Source organism: Scyliorhinus canicula, chromosome 10, assembly GCF_902713615.1.
Source record: "Scyliorhinus canicula chromosome 10, sScyCan1.1, whole genome shotgun sequence".
Taxonomy (NCBI): domain Eukaryota; kingdom Metazoa; phylum Chordata; class Chondrichthyes; order Carcharhiniformes; family Scyliorhinidae; genus Scyliorhinus; species Scyliorhinus canicula.
Window position 1 is genome coordinate 78,471,181 of NC_052155.1, and position 17,859 is coordinate 78,489,039.

Here is a 17,859-nt window from a genome sequence, read left to right on the forward strand (position 1 = left end):
GAGGGTTTTGCTAAGGCAACGTCCACAGAGCTAAAAACACGGATGGTGCCGAGTCCGGAGGTAGCGATCTTTGGAGTGTCGGAAAATCCTTGAGATCAGGGGGCGAAAGATGCCGATGTCTTGGCCTTTGCCTCCCTGGTAGCCCGGAGACGGATCTTGTTAATGTGGAGGGACTCGAAACCTTTGAGCGTAGAGCCCTGGGTTAGTGACATGGCTGGGTTTTTCAGTCTCGAGAAAATAAAGTTCGCCTTAAGAGGGTCAATGTTAGTGTTCACCCGGAGGTGGCAGCCATTCGTTGACTTTCTCGGGGAAAATTAAAATGTCAGCAGATGCAGTATTCCGGGGGGGGGGGGGGGGGGGGGGAAGCGCCAGATTGTAGTTGTATGGTTGGGGTATGTGAAGATTGAGATGGGGGGGATATGTTTATTATACCATGCTGATGTTATTGTCTATGTTATTTTTATAAAAAATTTCAAATACCTCAATAAAATATTTAAAAAATATATATCCCCCTGAAATAAAAGTCTACGTGCCATTTATTGGATTATGTTGCTGAGGGGCAGCATACAGATGGAGAATAAGTGGATCTGGACCCGAGGTGTATCCTTGGGCAATGGAAAAGGTAATAGTGCAGGAAGAGAAGCCATTGCAGGCAATTCTCTGGCCACGATTAAATGGATAAGAAGGGAACCAGGCAATGACGATCTTGCCCAGCTGCATTACAGATCTTTAGAGGAGGGTGTAGTGGGCAAAAGCAGCAGAATGGTCGAGAATGAGCAATAGGGACAGTCAATCTTGTTTTAAAATCTTATTCCTTTTTCAGAGCTTTACACGGGCAATGCGCAGAGTGGACAGGGCAAGCCCCTTAATCAATCTCCTTGCTTGCTTCAAAAAACCAATTCAAATTGAATCTCATCCATGGTCCCAACAAGAGACATACAAGATCCAAGCTGACAAGGAAAGGCATTGCACCTGACCTGACGCTTGATCTTAGCCAATAGGCCGAAAAGAATCAGTCGTACATATTGTCATTTGCCCTTTTGATGAGGACGGCTTCACTGATGTGGCAGGGATGGCGATGGGTGTTTGACACGGTCATTCCTTTGGGAAAATTCGATAAATGCTGGAGGAAGAGAAAGGTGCCGGGTGGGGGGGGAGAGAGCTGCAGAGGTGCGTGCTGGATTATAAGAAGGTTTTAGGAGGAAATGCTATTTGTCTCGCAGCCCAGTTTGATGCCCTCATTCCCAGTGGGGTTTTTTGTGCATCAATCTCACGTCAGGTCTTTGGGCCAAACAGAGAGAAAAATATATAAACGCCAGCGGGATCAGGCGCTGCGAATGGAGCGCCGAGAACCCGATCCCGCTGAGTGAGCGACTCTGTCAGCCCGCGCAGTGGCTGTCAGAGCGAGCGAGCGCGCAGGCGCAGTGCCGCGCGGTGTGGGGGCAGGGTTTGAATGAGGCTGAGCTCGAGCACAGTCGGATCGCAGGAGCAGCGGCAGCATGCCGGTCTTCACAGGTAGGCCCGCCTCCGCCTTGCTCGCTCGGCCAGCCGGCCCATCGCTATCGCGTTGCTTCATGCAAGTAGGGAGCGTGAATGCGCCCTGGGCCTCGGCATCCTCGCTCGAGCTGGCCTGATCAGTGTAACGGCGATTTGTTCACTGTCAGTGTGCAGGCCCTGTGCGAAATGGAGGCCGAGCTGAAAGCAACCAGTTAGTCGGTGGTTGTTGTCCGCTCGGGACCGAGTCCGAATCAGCTGCGCTGCCGTGATTGTTTTCTGGAGATTAATTGGGGGAGGGAGTGTTTCCTCTTTCTCCTCCGAGTATGTTTTTTGTGAGTTGAACAGCGTATGCGTGCCCTTTGCAGAATAGCTGCCACAATGATTGTGCAGAAAGCTGGGGCAGCTGCTGTTACTGCCCCCTTCAGCTCTTCATGCCTCACTTTTAAAGATATTTTTTCTGAAGCACTAATTTTTTAATGTCAGAAGCGCAGTAACTGAATTATTTTTAATTTCACAGGCTAAATGATCAGTGTGAAGTTTTTATACCTGCGATCCTCCTTAGTAAAATGTTTTAGTCTTGCAGTTATTTGCTGTGCATCGAAACATGCACGTTACAGACAATTTGGACTTAAATCATGCACTTCCTTTAGGCAAGCTTTAAGCCTACGTTGGCTCACGGTTCTGGGTTATATGGACACCAGAACACGAAATAGGAGCCGGACTAAACCATATGGCCCATTGAGCCCGCTCTGCCATTTAATACCATCATAGAATCCCTACAGCGCAGGAGGAGGCCATTTGGCCCATTGAGTTTGCACCGACCCTCTGAAAGAGCACTCTACCCAAGCCCACTCCTCTGCCCACGTTGCCATAACCTAATCTGTACACCTTTGGACATTGAGGATATTTGCTCCGACAGCGTGGAATTGGCATGGCCGAGCTGAGAAACACCAAGGGGCAAAAAACGTTAGTGGTTGTATATAGACTCCCAAACTGTAGTGGTGATGTTGGGCATGGCATGAAAGCAGGAAAATAAAGACACATGTGACAAAGTATTTGGAATATATGTATTTGTGGTCATTTTAATCTGCATATAGATTGGGCAGATGAAATTAGTCACAAAACTGTAGAGGAGGAATTCTGGACCATAGGGTGAGGAACTGACTGGAGAACAGATCATCATTATTGTTTTATGACAATAGAATCATTGGCAATCGAGTTGTGTGAGACCGCTTTGGGATGAGCTCCCATAATACGATAGAATTTTTCATCAAAATGGAGAGTGAAGTACTTGATTCTGAGACTGGGTCCTAAATTGTAATAAAGGAAAGTATGATGATATGAGGCACTCTGATCAATTGGGAAACATTACTTAAAGGGATGACTGTGGATAGGCAATGGGAAACACTCAAGAACTGCAACATTTGTTTACTCCTGTCTGGTGCAAAAGTAAGACAGGAAAGTTGGCCAAACCATGGCCTACAAGGGTAATTAGAGATAGTATTCGGTCCAAGGAAGAAGCAAACAAATTGGCCAAAAAAAACAACAGGTCTGAGGATTGGGAGCAGTTTAGAACAAAGGAGGACCAAGGGATTGATTAAGAAAGGGAAAATAGAGTATGAGAGTAAGCTTGCAGGGAACTTACAAATTGACTAAAAGTTTCTACAGGTACGTGAAGAGAAAAAGATTGATGATGACAAATGTCTTCCCTTACAGTCAAAAATGGGAATTTATAATAGGGGACAAAGAAATAACTGATCAACTAAATAGAAACTTTTAGTTCTGTCTTCACAAATGAGAACAAATAATATACCAGAAATGTTGGGGAACAGGGTTTAGTGAGATGGAGGAACTGAAGGAGATCAATATTAGTAGAGAAATTGTGTTGGGGAAATTGATGGGATTGAAGGCTGATAAATCCCAGGGCCTGATAACCTACATCCCAGAGTATTTAAGGAAGTGGCTCAAGAAATAGTGGATGCATTAGTGGTCATTTTCCAAGATTCAATCGACACTGGGACAGTTCCTACAGATTGGAGGGTAGCTAATATAACCCCACTATTTAAAAAGGGAGCTAGAGAGAAAGCAGGGAATCATAAACCAGTAAGCCTGACTTCAGTAGTGAGGAAATTCTCAAATAATTATGAAAGATTTTATAGCTGAGCATTTCGCAAACAGTGGCAGGATCAGACACTGTCAGCATGGATTTATAAAGGGGAAATCATACTTGACAAATCTACTGGAATTCTTTGAGTATGTAACTAGATGAGGGGGAACCAGTAGATGTGGTTTATTTGGACTTTCAAAAAGCTTTTGACAAAGTCTCACCTTTAAGAGATTAGCTTGTAAAATTAAAGTGCATGGGATTAGAGGTAGTATATTGAGATAGATAATAAGCTGGTTTGCAGACATTAAACAATGAGTAGGAATTAACAGATCTTTTTCCAAATGGGGGACAGTGATTAGCGGGGCATGGTATGGATCGGTGCTGGGACCCCAGCTATTCATAATTGATATTAATTATTTGGATGAGGGAATGAAATGTAATATCTCCAGATTTGCAGTTGAGACAAAGTTGGGTGAGAGGGTGAGCTGTGAAGAGAATGCAGAGATCCTTCAGTGTGATTTGGGCAAGTTGAGTGAATGGGTAAATGAATGGCAGATGAAATGAAATGAAAATCGCTTATTGTCACGAGTAGGCTTCAATGAAGTTACTGTGACAAGCCCCTAGTCGCCACATTCCGGCACCTGTCCGGGGAGGCTGGTACGGGAATCGAACCGTGCTGCTGGCCTGCTTGGTCTGCTTTAAAAGCCAGCTCCGCTGCAGTTTCATTCTGATAAATGAGGTTATCCACTTTGGTAGCAAATATGGGAAGACTGACTAGTATCAGAATGGCTATAAATTAGGAGAGGGGAATGTGCAACAAGATCTGGATGCCCTCCTACACCAGTTGCTAAAGGTAAGCATGCAGATGCAGCATGTGTAAAGAAGGCAAAATGGGGGGGGGGGGATCTTCCAGAAACCTCTAAAATTCGAACAGGACTAGACAGGGTAGATGCAAGAAAGACATTCTAGATGGTGGGGGTTTCCAGAACTCTGAGGCTCACAATCTGAGGATACAGAGTAGACAATTTAGGACAGAGATGTGGTGAGCCTATGGAATTATTTACCACAGAAAGGACTGAGGCCAAAACATTGGATCTTTTCAAGAAGCGGTTGGATATAGCACTTGGATCAAAGGATATGAGGGGGAAGGTGATATTAGACAATTGAACTGGATGATCAGCCATGATAATGAATGGCGGAGCAGTCTTGAAGGGCCAAATGGCCTCCTGCCCCTTAATCCTATGTTTGTAAGGGGCAATTTAGCATGTCCATTCCACCTAACCTGTAAATCTTTGGACTGTGGGAGGAAACCCACACAGATACGGGGAGAATGTGAAAATTCCACAGTCACTCAAGGCTGAAATTGAACCTGGATCCCTGATGCTGAGGCAGAAGTGCTAACCACTGTGTCACCATGCTGCCCCATAGCTGATCTTGGGCTTCAGCTCCACTTCCGTGCCCATTCCCTATATTCCTTGAATTGCAGAAGCACCAAAAACCTGTGTATTCTAGCCTTAAATAAAGTCAATGATGGGGCATCCACAACCCCATGGAGCAGGAAATTCCAAAGATTCACAACCCTTCAGTGAAGTAATTTTTCCTCGTCTCAGTCGTTAATGATTGCCCCCCCTTATCCTGAGACTCTGCCCCAATGTTTTAATTCCCTGACCCAGCCAAAACAATCTCTCAGCCTCACCCTATCAAGCCCCTTCAAAACTTTGAATGTTCAATGAGATCGCCTCACATTCTTCTGAACTCCAGAGAAAATAGACCCTCTGTGCTCAGCCTGTCATCATAGGACGACCGGATCATCACAGGGACCAATTCCATGAACCTTTGCTGTGTTGCCTCCATTGTAAGTGCATCTTTTCTAAAACATGGAGATCAAAACTGCACACTACTCCAGACTTTCAAGGTACATGGCATGATTCAAAGAGAGCAATGTTCTGTGTTGTGAATATCTAGTTCAGAATTCATTTTTTAAGAATATAATTCTGAAGAATGAAAGTTTTAACTAGATAAAGGGGGGCACCTGGTTAAGACATTGGTAGGTATCTCAAGTGAATGCACTTTAAAACAAGCTTGGAGTTAATTACAGCTAAGAGTTAACTTATGTTTAATTTAAACAACGAATGACCCATCTCTATGCAAGGATGGAGCCGTTAAGTCTACGCTTACGTAATAATTTTTACACTTCTAGTTCTGACCTTCTAAGATAAACATAGATCAGCTTTTAACTGTAAATGCAAACTATTAGAATTTCTTAAATTAGTTATGTAGTTCCCAGATGAAAAGAACTTGAAAGCTGATTATGGGGTGAGAAAATAATTCCTTGATAGGACATAAATTCTGAAGAACCGCTCGTAAACTCAATTAGAAATATAAATTAATCATTTGGGCCACAGAATCAGAGTTGTGTTGGAGGTAAAATAATTTGTTTACATTTGAAACCATCCCAAAGCATGGCACATTTAAAATAGAACAATTAGGGTAGAATGTTCTTTTGTTTAATGTACCTGGATGTCAGTGGTGGAACATTTAGAATTCAGTAATCATTGTATCATAAGGTTTAGGATGATGGGAGAAAAGGACAGTGGGCAATCCAGAGCAAGAATAATTAACTGGGGGAGAGCAGTCTTCAGTGGGGTAAGAATGGAGCAGGCTCAGATAGACTAGAGCAGGGGTGGGAAAACTACGGCCCGCGGGCCGCATGCGGTCCGTCAAAGGTCTTTATGCGGCCCACCAAGATCAAGTCATAAAAAAAAATATATTTTTTATATTTAAAAATTTTTTTTTTTTAAATTAAAATTTTTTTTAAGGTTAATGGGGGGGCTGTTGGGTTACTGGTATAGGGTGGATACGTTGACTTGAGTAGGGTGATCATTGCTCGGCACAACATGTGTTTCATGTGAAGTTTCTACTTTAAAATATTAATTAATAAAAATTAATTGCTTTTTTTTTCTTTAAAAACCTTTTATTTTGGCTATTTTAAATATTAATTATTTTACTTAATATACTATGCGGCCCTTTAAAATTGTGAATTTCTGAATGTGGCCCTTGCACGGAAAAGTTTGCCCACCCCTGGACTAGAGCAAAAAGTTTGCAGGCAAAACTGTTGTTGAACGATGGGCTACCTGCAAAAAATAAATGATTTGGGCAGCCAAAATAAAGGGGGAATCCCAAAGTCATCTATAGGCTTATAAATGGTGAAAGGGCAAGTAGGACCGATTTAGGGATCTAAAAGCTAATTTACACGTGGAGACAGAGGGTGTGCTGAGGTATTAAATGAATACTTTGCATCTGTATTTACCAAAAAGATAGATGCTACCTAGGCCATGGTGACAGAGGAGGAAACTGTCACGCGAAGGCTTCAAAATTAATAAGGAAGAAGTGTTGGCTGAACTGTCGATACTTAAGGTTAACAAGATGCTGGGGACTGGATGAGGTGGATCTCAGCATATTGAAAAAGTTAGTGTGGAAATCGCAGGGGCGCTGGCCGTAATCTTTAGTCTTCCTAGACTTCGGGGAGGTGGAGGTTGGAAACATTACACCCTTGTTCAAAAAAGGTTTAAGGATGAGTCCAGTAATTACCGACCAGTGTGCTGGGCAAGCTTCTAGAAACAATTATTTGGGATAGAATTTGTAATAACATAGAAAAATGTGGGTTGATTAGGAAGAATCTGCAGGGTTGATTAGGAAGAGTCCGCATGGATTTCTGAAGGGGAGATCCTGTTTAACTAACCGTCCGGAGTTTTTTGAAGAGTTAACAGGTTGATGATGGTAATGGTGGCATGGTAGCACAGTGGTTAGCATTGTTGCGTCACAGCACCAGGGACCCGGGTTTGTTTCCCGGCTTGGATCACTGTGTAGAGTCTGCATGTTTTCCCCGTGTCTAGGTGGGCTTCTTCCAGGTGCGGTGGTTTCCTCCTACAAGTCCCGAAAGACATGCTTGTTAGGTGAATTGGACATTCTGAATTCTCCCTCCGTGTACTCGAACAGGTGCCGTCATATGGCAACTAGGGGATTTTCACACTAACTTCATTGCAGTGTTAATGTAAGCCTATTTGTGACACTAATAAAGATTATTATTATTACTGTTGATGTGGTGGTACATGAACATTGTGATGGCATTTGATATAGTGCCACACAACAGACTTGTGAGAAAATATGTCGTTCATGGAATAAAAGGGACAGTAGTAATATGGATACAAAATTGGCTGAGTAATAGGAAACAGTCATGGTTAGTGGATATTTTTCAGGTGGAGGAAGGTTTGTAGTGGACTTGGGAGCGATATTGGGAGCCTTGCTTTTCCTGATATTTATTAATAATCTGGATTTTGGTGTGCAGGGGACAATTTCAACATTTGTGGACAATACAAAATCTGGAAGCATTGTAAACTGAGAGGTTGGAGTGGGCAGATAGGTGGACGAAGAAGTTGAATGGAGAGTAGTGTGAGGAGATGGATTGCATTTTGACATGAAAAAGATGGTGAGAAAATAAAATAAGGGATACAATTCTTCATGGGTGCAGAGGGACCTGTGAGTGTATGTGCACAGATAATTGAAGGTGTAAGGGCAGGTGGAGAGAACAGTTAAAGCATACAGTATCTTAAGTAGTGTGCTCTTTCCAAGGGCTGGTGTGGACTTGTTGGGCCGAATTGTCTCCGGCACTGTAAATTCTATGATTCTAGCTCGGAGTTTTATTAATAGGGGCTTGCAGTACAACAGCGAGGAAGTTATGCTGAGCTTATACAAGACACCAGTTAGACATCAGCTGAAATAGAGTGTACAGTTTTGTGTTCCACACGAGGAAGGATATGAACACATTGGAGAGATTGCTAAGGAGGTTTACAGGAACAGTTCTTTTGAAGATAGATTGGAGGGGTTGGGGCCGTTCTCCTTCGAGATATCATTGAAGTTTTCAGAAACATGAGGTGGCTTGTTAGGATAGTTGGGGAAAAACTGTCCCTGCTCGTAAAAGGATGGAGAATGAGAGGTCACAGATTTAAAGTGATTTGCAAAGGAAGTAGATGTGATAAGAGAAAAAACTTTTTCACACAGCTAGTGGTTCGAGTCAGGAATATACTACCTGGAAGTGTAGTGGAGGCAGGTTCAATCAAGGCATTCAAGGGGGCATTGGATGATTGTTTCTGTTCAAAATAATGTGCAAGGATGTAGGAGAATGTTAGTAATTCATGCTCATTTGGTGAGCTGGTGCAGATGTGATGGGCCAAATGACTGCTTCCTGTACGGTATCAGTTCTGTGGTTCTGCTCCAAGCAGGCAGTTGCAGATGTGCTTTGATGGGTTGAGGATGCCAACAGGTCATGATTGCCTGGCCTGCATTTTAAGCAGAGAAAATACTAACTTTATTGCTCACTGCACTGAATGCAGGTGGAACTTAAGCTCAGTTTAGATTTTGCAAGAGGAAAAAATAGCTAGAAGACCTGCTTAGTTTGCAGCTGGAGAAATAAATCTGCTTTGGTCCTTGGAGCCCTGTGGCAGAAAACAGTCAGCAGTGTTAGTTCGGAAGCTCTGAGAAGATGGCTGAATATCTGCCAGCAGCCGGAACAGATTTGAGGCATCCACAGCTTGGCCAAAACCTAATGGAATGATCTCCATAAAACATTACCTTGGGAGATAGCTGGCACACTGAGAAGAATTAACGTGAATTCCGGGCTGCTGTGGCATACTGTGTGGGTTGGCCCTTAAAGAAGTGAATGAACCTTCAAAACCATGGGGTTGGTGGGAGAAGTAAAAAGTAAGACCGAGTTCATAGCATGTTATAAACTATAGTGTTTGTGTTGCTTAATTATTTTTACATACGGCAATGTTTGTGTAAAGAAAAGTGAACTTTTGTGGCATAGTTCCGTCAGTTACTTATGGAATGTTTGTATTTATTTAGCATTAATAAATGCCTTTATTGGCCGGGTCATTGAGTATAAGAATTGGCAAGTCATGTTTGCAGCTGTATAGAACCTTAGTTAGGGCACACTTGGAGTGTAGTGTTCAATTCTGGTTGTCACACTACCAGCAGGATGTGGAAGCTTTAGAGAGGGTGCAGAAGAGATTTATCAGGATGTTGCCTGGTATGGAGAGCATTAGCTACGAGGAGCCGTTCAATAAACTGTTTGTTCTCACTGGAACGACGGAGGATGAGGGCGACCTGATAGAGGTCTACAAAATTATGAGGGGCATAGACAGAGTGGATAGTCAGGCTTTTCCCCAGGGTAGAGGGGTCAATTACTAGGGGGCATAGGTTTAAGGTGCGAGGGGCAAGGTTTAGAGGAGATGTACGAGGCAAATTTTTTTTAGAGGGTAGTGGGTGCCTGGAACCCGCTGCGGGAGGAGGTGGTGGGGACGATAGTGACATTTCATCTTGACAAATACATGAATAGGATAGGAATAGAGGGATACGGACCCAGGAAGTGTCGAAGATTTTAGTTTAGATAGGCAGCATGGTCGGCACAGGTTTGGAGGGCCGAAGGGCCTGTTCCTGTGCTGTACTTTTTCTTTGTTCTTTGTTCTTTTGTAATGGTCCCCAACAGGATCATAATGTCTGCCTTCGGCTGTTTATTTATCTCATTATTATTTGTATGGTCCTGTGTAGTGCTGCTATGTAACAGTCATTTTGTAATTTATTGTGCTGATTGCATTTATTGAAGTGTATTGAGATGGTCAGAGAAATGCGCAAGTCTGTAAATAAATTGTCTTGGGTGTGAACTGAGTCATGGTCTGTCGTGCAAGACCTACTTCAGTTTTGATCAGAATTCAGTCTGGTACTTCAGTGCAGTAATGAGGGAGGTTGCAGCACTGTTGAGGTGCTGCCTTTGGATGAGAAGTTAAACCAGGATCCCATTTGCCATTTCAGGTAGCTATAAAAGAGCCTGCAGCACTATTTTGAAGAGGAGCAGGGAGGCCTGATCTTTTTTTAGCCTCGTGAGAGTGAAATAAGCGGTCGACCAATAAAGCTGTATATTCATCAGTATGAAAATTGAGATTAAGGGTGTGCTTATGGATATCAACTAACAGTAAGCTGAGAAAGAGAAAAGGGCCAGGAATAAATCTTTGGAAGACTCTAGGTGAATGTATAGGGGATTCAAAAAGAAACCCGCTGGGAATGTGCTGGCTGCATTGGGCCAGGTAGAGTTTGTGGAACCATACGAGGACAGTCCAGTCAAGTTGGACAATGGGAGAGGATGGGATAGAAGTGCCATAATTCATGGCAAGGCAGAATGATCCATTATCATCACAATCATCAGGAATTTCAAAACTAATATTGAGGAATGGGATAAAAACAGAAAATGCTGGATAAACAGCAGGTCGGCACCATCTGTGGAGATGGAGAAGGGTCATTTAGACTTGAAACATTAGCATTTCCACAGATACTGCCAGATTTGCTGAGTTTATCTGGTATTTTTTTGATTTTATTTTAGATTTCCAGCATTCACAGTATTTTGCTTTTACTGAGGAATGGGCGCTAGATATCTGAGGAAGCAAGTGAGATTAGGCCAAAATCCATGAAGTGTTAATGGTCAGGAATACAAAGGATAGAGTATTGGATTGCAAACAAGACGTTGGTACCTTTTGATAAAAGAAGCCCACAAGTACCAGTAATTGCTAAAATAATGATACATCATTAATAATAAAGCTGAGAAGCAAACTTATCAAAGCAACCGAGTAAAAATAGAAGCCAGTGTAGTATCAGAAGGAGCATAACTTGATGCACCAATTTCCTTGACTTCTGAGAAAGTGAAATCTTAACTGCACATTGAGATAACAACTTCAATTTATGAAACACCTTCAATGTATGTTATATAGACGCCTATACCCATTGGATAGAAAAATTAGGTGATCTTATTGAAATTTTCATGATCTGGGGGGGGGGGGGGGGGGGGCGTTGATAGGCTGGATAATCAGAGGATGTTTCCTCTTAGTAATTTGGTAGTACAGAATGAGTATTGCTGAAAAAAGACATTTTGTCAAAGCTTTTCATCTTGTACTCATCAGGACAATCGCAACCTTTTCAGATGGATGGGCAGAATTTATTTTCTCTGAAGGTCATTAGTTGAATTCTCTTTCCCAGAGAGCAGTAGAGGCCGGGCCTTTTGAGTTTATCCAAGGCTGAGTCAGATAGATTTTGGATAGACAAGGGGTCAAGGGTTATGGGTGGCAGTCAGGAAAGTGGAGTGAAGGCCACAACCAGGTCAGCCATGATATTGAATAGCAGAGTGGGATCAAAGAGCCAAAAGGTCTGCTCCTGCTCCTAAGTCCAATGTTCCTATGTAGCAAATCATACCATGGCTCTTTGTGACTGTAATATTGTACAAAATTTGACACTGAGCCACATATAGAGATGTTAGGGCAGATGATCAAAAGCTTTGGGGGGAGTAGATTTAAAGGAGTGTCTTGAAGGAGGAAAAAGAAAAGCTTGGTGAGGGTAATCAGTTGTAGTCTTGAGGCAGTTGTGTTGAAGCTGTAAAGTGTTCTGGGGAGGCTATACCTTGAGCACTGCATTGGATTCTGATCCATCAAATTCCATGCACACATTCAAACCCTCCATGAAGTTCATAGAAGTACCAAAAGGTTGCACTTCGTATCAAGACGTAGTTATGAGTGAAAGCTCGAGAATAAAATACATTTGTTTAAAAATGAGTGAAAGCTAGATGACTTGAATGCAGGTAAATCAGAGGTGACCTTTGGAGAAAGTAAGACACAAAATGAAATAAAACTGGTTACTCATGGTGGAAGGGTGCAAATTAGGCAAAGGCACCAATAGGACTAATGTCGCAATGTGAGGGCAGCACGGTGGTGTAGTGGTTAATACTGCTGCCTCACAGTGCTGATGACCCGGGTTCGATCCCGGGCCTGGGTCACTGTCCATGATTTGCACATTGTCTGCGTGGGTCTCAGCCCCACAACCCAAAGATGTGCAGGGTATGTGGATTGGCCACGCTAAATTGCCCCTTAATTGGAAAAAAATAATTGGGTACTCTAAATTTAAAAAAATGTTGCAATGTGTTCCTCCATAAAGTGATTGATGGCTGAGATGGTCTTCCTGTTAATGGAAGCAAATACATATCTTGTATGCTGATCCCGAGGTAGTATTTATGTTGGTATTTCAGAGATTGATGTCAACTAAATATGTTAACACTTTTATATTGCTTAAAAGCAATGTATGTTTGTTATTCAGTGTGACATCTGTGTACTAATGTTTCTAGTGTGAGCAAAAACATAGTCACATGCAGGAATACCTGAAGGCAAAAGTTTAGGCATGCTATTTGAACTTAGTTTTTGCTGGTGAATAAATGAGAATTTGTCTGCTTCCCAGTAAATGTCAAATGGGGGAAGGAGAAGTTTGATGGATTGGAGCTGAACACTGATGATCCACCTGTAGTTTTCAAGGCACAGCTATTTGCATTAACTGGAGTTCAGCCTGAAAGACAGAAGGTTATGATTAAAGGAGGCACACTAAAGGTAAGGTTTTTTTGTGTGAGGGTGAATCATGGGAAAATATTTTCTCCGTTTATGTTTCCTCTTACCCCTTGTGAAACACAGAATACAGGTCAGCAACATGTTGCCAGAAAATATCTAAGACTAACCAAAGGGGAAACTCTTTGTATCTACTTATCTTATCACTTTTATAATTTTCTAAAACTCGAGCTAGAACCTCAATATTATGTTGAACTGTGTACCCAAGCACTTTTGATTTAAATTCTCTGTCCTTGCCTTTTGATGTGGAGATGCCGGCGTTGGACTGGGGTGAGCACAGTAAGAAGTCTTGCAACACCAGGTTAAAGTCCAACAGGTTTGTTTCAAATCACTAACTTTCGGAGCACTGCTCCTTCCTCAGGTGAATCACCTGAATCAGGCCATTCACCCGAGGAAGGAACAGTGCTCCGAAAGCTAGTGTTTTGAAACAGACCTTTTGGACTTTAACTTTGCCTTTTGAGAGAGAGCTGATTGGTAATGATTTAGCCTGAGAGTCACCACAACTCGGGTGAGGGCAAGGTTGAGAAAGCAGGGCCTTCATGAATAACTTCAGCTGGTATGGGAATTGAACCCGTGTTTTTAAAAAAAATATTTTTATTCTCCTTTTTCACATTTTCTCCCGAATTTACACCCACCAACAATAAACAATAATTGAGAAGATCAAAATATGTCAATCCCCATAACAATAACAACAATCCCATCCTCCCACCAACCCCCAAACATCAGTCCGCATGTTTACATAAACAAATGACTAAAAGGATTCCGGGAGTACCCATAGTCACCCTTAATACACACAGCCCCCCCCAACTAATGTTTGATGTTATCCAGTTCTTGAAAGTGCATAATGAATAATGCCCATGACTTGTAGAACCCCTCCGTCCTTCCCCTCAGTTCAAACTTAACCTTCTCAAGGGTCAAGTATTCCAACAGGTACCCCCGCCCTGCCAGGGCACAGGGTGGAGAGGCTGCTCTCCATCCCAGCAGGATCTGCCTTCGGGCGATCAACGAGGCGAAGGCTGCGATATCTGCCTCCGCACCCATTTCCAACCCTGGCTGGTCCGACACCCTGAATATGGCCTCCCGGGTACCTGGTCCAATTTCACGTGCACCACCTCGGAAATTACCCTAAAAAACCTCCTTCCGGTAATCCTGTAGCTTTGGACAGGACCAAAACAAATGAACGTGATTAGTGGGGCCTCCCCCCGCAACGCTCACACACATCTTCTACTCCTTCAAAGAATCGGCTCATCCTCGCCCTCGTGAGGTGTGCTCTGTATACCACTTTCAGCTGTATCAGCCCCAACCTCGCACATGAGGTGGAGGCATTTGCTCTCCGGAGCACCTCTCATCAGACCCCCTCCTCCATAACCTCTCCCAACTCTTCCTCCCAATTTGCTTTGATCCCTTCCAGTGGTGCCTTATCCTCTTCACAAATAGCTCCGTACACCACTGACGCTAGCCCCTTCTCAGTTCCCTTGGAACCCATGCTGTTGATGTTACTGTGCATCATGATCCAGCCAACTGAGCTAGCCGAATAAACATTTCAATTAAATGCCTGATGTTATCAGCGGGTCACATTATTTTGTGTATTGACTCACCAAGATTAAGTGGCTTGATTACTTGATTTTTTTTTGGTGTTAAGTCAATGCCAACACAAATTCCATGTCATTGATCCGTAGGATTGATCAATAAAAAAAAGTGTATGAGCTCTTTGCTAGATTGCTGACGGTGTATAATTCTCCCCATCAATAGACAAATGAAGCATACCATCCAGCAACCTAATTTGCTCCCAAATTTCACCTTAAAAATGGAGACGCATGTAATGAGGCCAGGGTCAAATTTTTTTGAGAAGATCAAAATCGTCTTTGCATTGAATAGTATGCATGTCTAAATTTTATCTGTTCTTCCTGATTTCAATCTGTACTTTCCTGCCTGTTCTGTTTCTTCTGCACTAATGTTTAAATATTGTTTCCTTCCTGGCTTCAGGCATCACTTCTACTGTTCTGTTCCCTGCATCTCATTTGCTGAATGGGCTCTCATTTTAAGTCAGAGTATAACTTTGGAATGAAGTCAGAAGGGAACATTGTAATTTAAATATTGCAGAGGAGCAAATGCTGTGGAATATATTCCCATATAACTGCTAGTTCATCCACTATTTTTGAATAATTTGCTCCACTATGAGAGCAACAGCAAAGAGCATGTTGGTCTCTTATAAGCTAAACATCTCCCTTATTTTTAGCCCTCTTCAGGAACAGGAATTTCTCTCAATGTGCATTAGTTTATGCATGACTAATTTGCTATCTTCATGGACCTGCAGTCTTCATTCATCTCATGCTCCCAGTAACTAAATGCCCCAGGTACATGTCATCAATACCTAACCATTGGCCAGTTACTCAAAATATATTTTATTATATCCTTGTTAGAACTTGGGAGTAGCCAGCTTATTTGAATGTAAACTATAACACGTTGAAAAACTATTGTCCAACCACAGTTGCCTCCCAAATCGTGAATCTTTCCCCACGGTTGATCTGCCAAATGAGAATTATTATTTTCATCTGACGTAATGTTTTGAGGTGAGAAACTTGCTTGAAATTCATCAAAGTGGCTTGCTTTGATAACCTTGAATCATAGAATTTACAGTGCAGAAGGAGGCCATTTGTGTCATCGAGTCTGCATTGAGTCACACCTCCACCCTATCCTGCACATCAGTGGACGGTGGGAGGAAACCCAAGAGCTCCCAGATGAAACCCATTCAGACTCTGAGAGACCATGCAGACTCCGCACAGACAGAGCCCAAGCCGGGAATTTCCTTTGCTGAAAATGTATCCTAATTTTGAACTATTTTAAATTTACTGAGCAATATTTCTTTATGACCAAACATTATTTTTTATTTTTTAGGATGATGAATGGGGCAACGTTAAGATAAAGAGTGTAAGTAAGATAAGAAACTATTATATTGTTTTAATGCACTAATATTTGTCACAAAAAACAATGATATTAAAATATTTATTATGAAATCCTTTAATTTTAAATTCATTCAGCTGAATGGAACCAAGTTTGAAATTAAAGTTCAGTGGTAATAAAATTGTCAGCTTCAATTAATAATTAAAGAAAAAGAAAGTTAATTCTTGGGATGCTGCCATTGTTGGTGAGGTCAACATATATTGCTCTTCCCAAGTTGAAACTTGAAAAGGTAGTCGCAGGCCCTTTTCTTGAACTGCTGCAGCCTATGTGGTGAAGTTGCTTCCATTGTGTGGTTGGGGTAGCAAGTTCCAGGGATTTAACCCAGTGATTGAGAACAGCAATATATGTATTTATGAAGTACCTTTAATGTAGCAAAGTCTCCCAGGGTGCTCCGTAAGAGCATTAGCAGACTAAGTTTGACTCAAAGTCACATGAGAGATGAGGATGGTCGAGCAAGCAGGTTTTAACGAGTGCCTTAAAGGAGGAAATAGATAAAACTTGAGTCTTGAAGGCTGAAGGCATAAATTTGGAAAATAACATACTGAAGGTCTTTGGAAAGGGAGGTTAGTTGCATGGATGGAGGTCAAGGGTTTATATTTTTTTAAAAGAGGGGTGGTGATGGCAGATTTGAAGGAGAGGGAGACAGTGCCTGAGGAGAGAAAAACATTAACATTCACATTTCTGACCTGTCATCTTGTTGATGGCTGGGCTTTGGGGAGTCATGTGAAGTCACTCACAATTGAATACTAGGCCTCTGATCTGCGTTATTATAGCCACAACATTTATTTGGCTAGTCTATTTGAATTGCTTGTCTGTGGTCGTGTCTCGGTGGTGTAAGGCTGTTAAATGTCATGGGGAGGGGTTAGTCATTTCTTAGATCTGATTGTTGCTTGGCACTTGTGTGGCCTGAATGTTACTTGCCATTTATCAGTTCATGGATGAAGGAGAAAGGAGAGAAGGAGGATGATGTTTGCTGCAACCTGGTTTATCTGAAGCTCGCCGGATGTTATAAGGAGCTGCAAGAGAGGCAAAGCAGTCTTCACGGGTGAATGTTTGGCCTGGCCTGGAATGGATAGAGTTCCAGCCTGGGACTGGATTGAAACACTGCCGGCCTGCCTCCCTGCATTTCCAGAGCCTGCAGCAGAAGGAGAGGAGGAGGGGCCGGGACTGTTTGCTGCCTGTTCCATCTACAGGGCCCCTGGAGCTGGGACTGTTTGTCATTTGCTGCCTGTTTTACCTATAGAGCCCTCGGGCCTGAGGCCTCCCAGCAAACAGGAGGCTGCTGCAACACTTGGAAGGGGTCAAAGTGGAGAAGAAGGTTGGTGCAACTGGATTTTATCCTGTTTTCATCTGCCGATAACTCCGAGACGGGATAATATCTGTGAACTGTTTTGCTGGGCCCTTGCTGGGCTGAAGACCCTGTCCCCCACCCACCCGCTGCTGGATTGAAGACCTTTTGGGGGACCAGCCCGCAAGACTTTCCTCAGCACCGGCCTGTCCTTTTGTGCCTTAACTTCTTGCTCCTCCCTCCCCTTCCTTCCCTTGTACTCGGGACACACTGTGGTCTGTGCCCCATCCTCCTGTGCCCGCCTCTCCTCCCCTTCAGTTACTCTGTCCCTTTCTCCCCTGTCGTCCACCACTGACCGGGATGGCAACAACGCTGCCTACGCCAGTGGTGGGGCCCTCCACAGCCACCTATGCGGGAGTGGTGGCCTCCACTCTCCCCACTGCTCCTGGGGTTAGGTCACCGTTTTGCCTCATGAACCAAAAGCTTGGAGTGAAGTGTTACGCCCACCCCAC

General features: G+C 43.1%; 1 protein-coding gene across 2 annotated transcripts in view; it reads left to right on the top strand.

Moving 5' to 3' along the window:
- The first annotated feature begins 1,411 nt into the window (after positions 1 to 1,411).
- The window catches only part of usp14 (ubiquitin specific peptidase 14 (tRNA-guanine transglycosylase)), a 53,770-nt gene continuing 37,322 nt past the window's right edge, over positions 1,412 to 17,859 (top strand). Inside the window, exons 1-3 of one of the 2 annotated variants that reach the window (XM_038809215.1) lie at positions 1,412 to 1,515; positions 12,935 to 13,080; positions 15,994 to 16,026. In XM_038809215.1, the coding sequence (XP_038665143.1) occupies positions 1,500 to 1,515; positions 12,935 to 13,080; positions 15,994 to 16,026 (195 nt within the window). In that variant the 5' untranslated portion in view covers positions 1,412 to 1,499. Of the gene's footprint in view, positions 1,516 to 12,928; positions 13,081 to 15,993; positions 16,027 to 17,859 lie in introns of those variants that run through there. The other variant, XM_038809216.1, reaches the window with a different exon arrangement.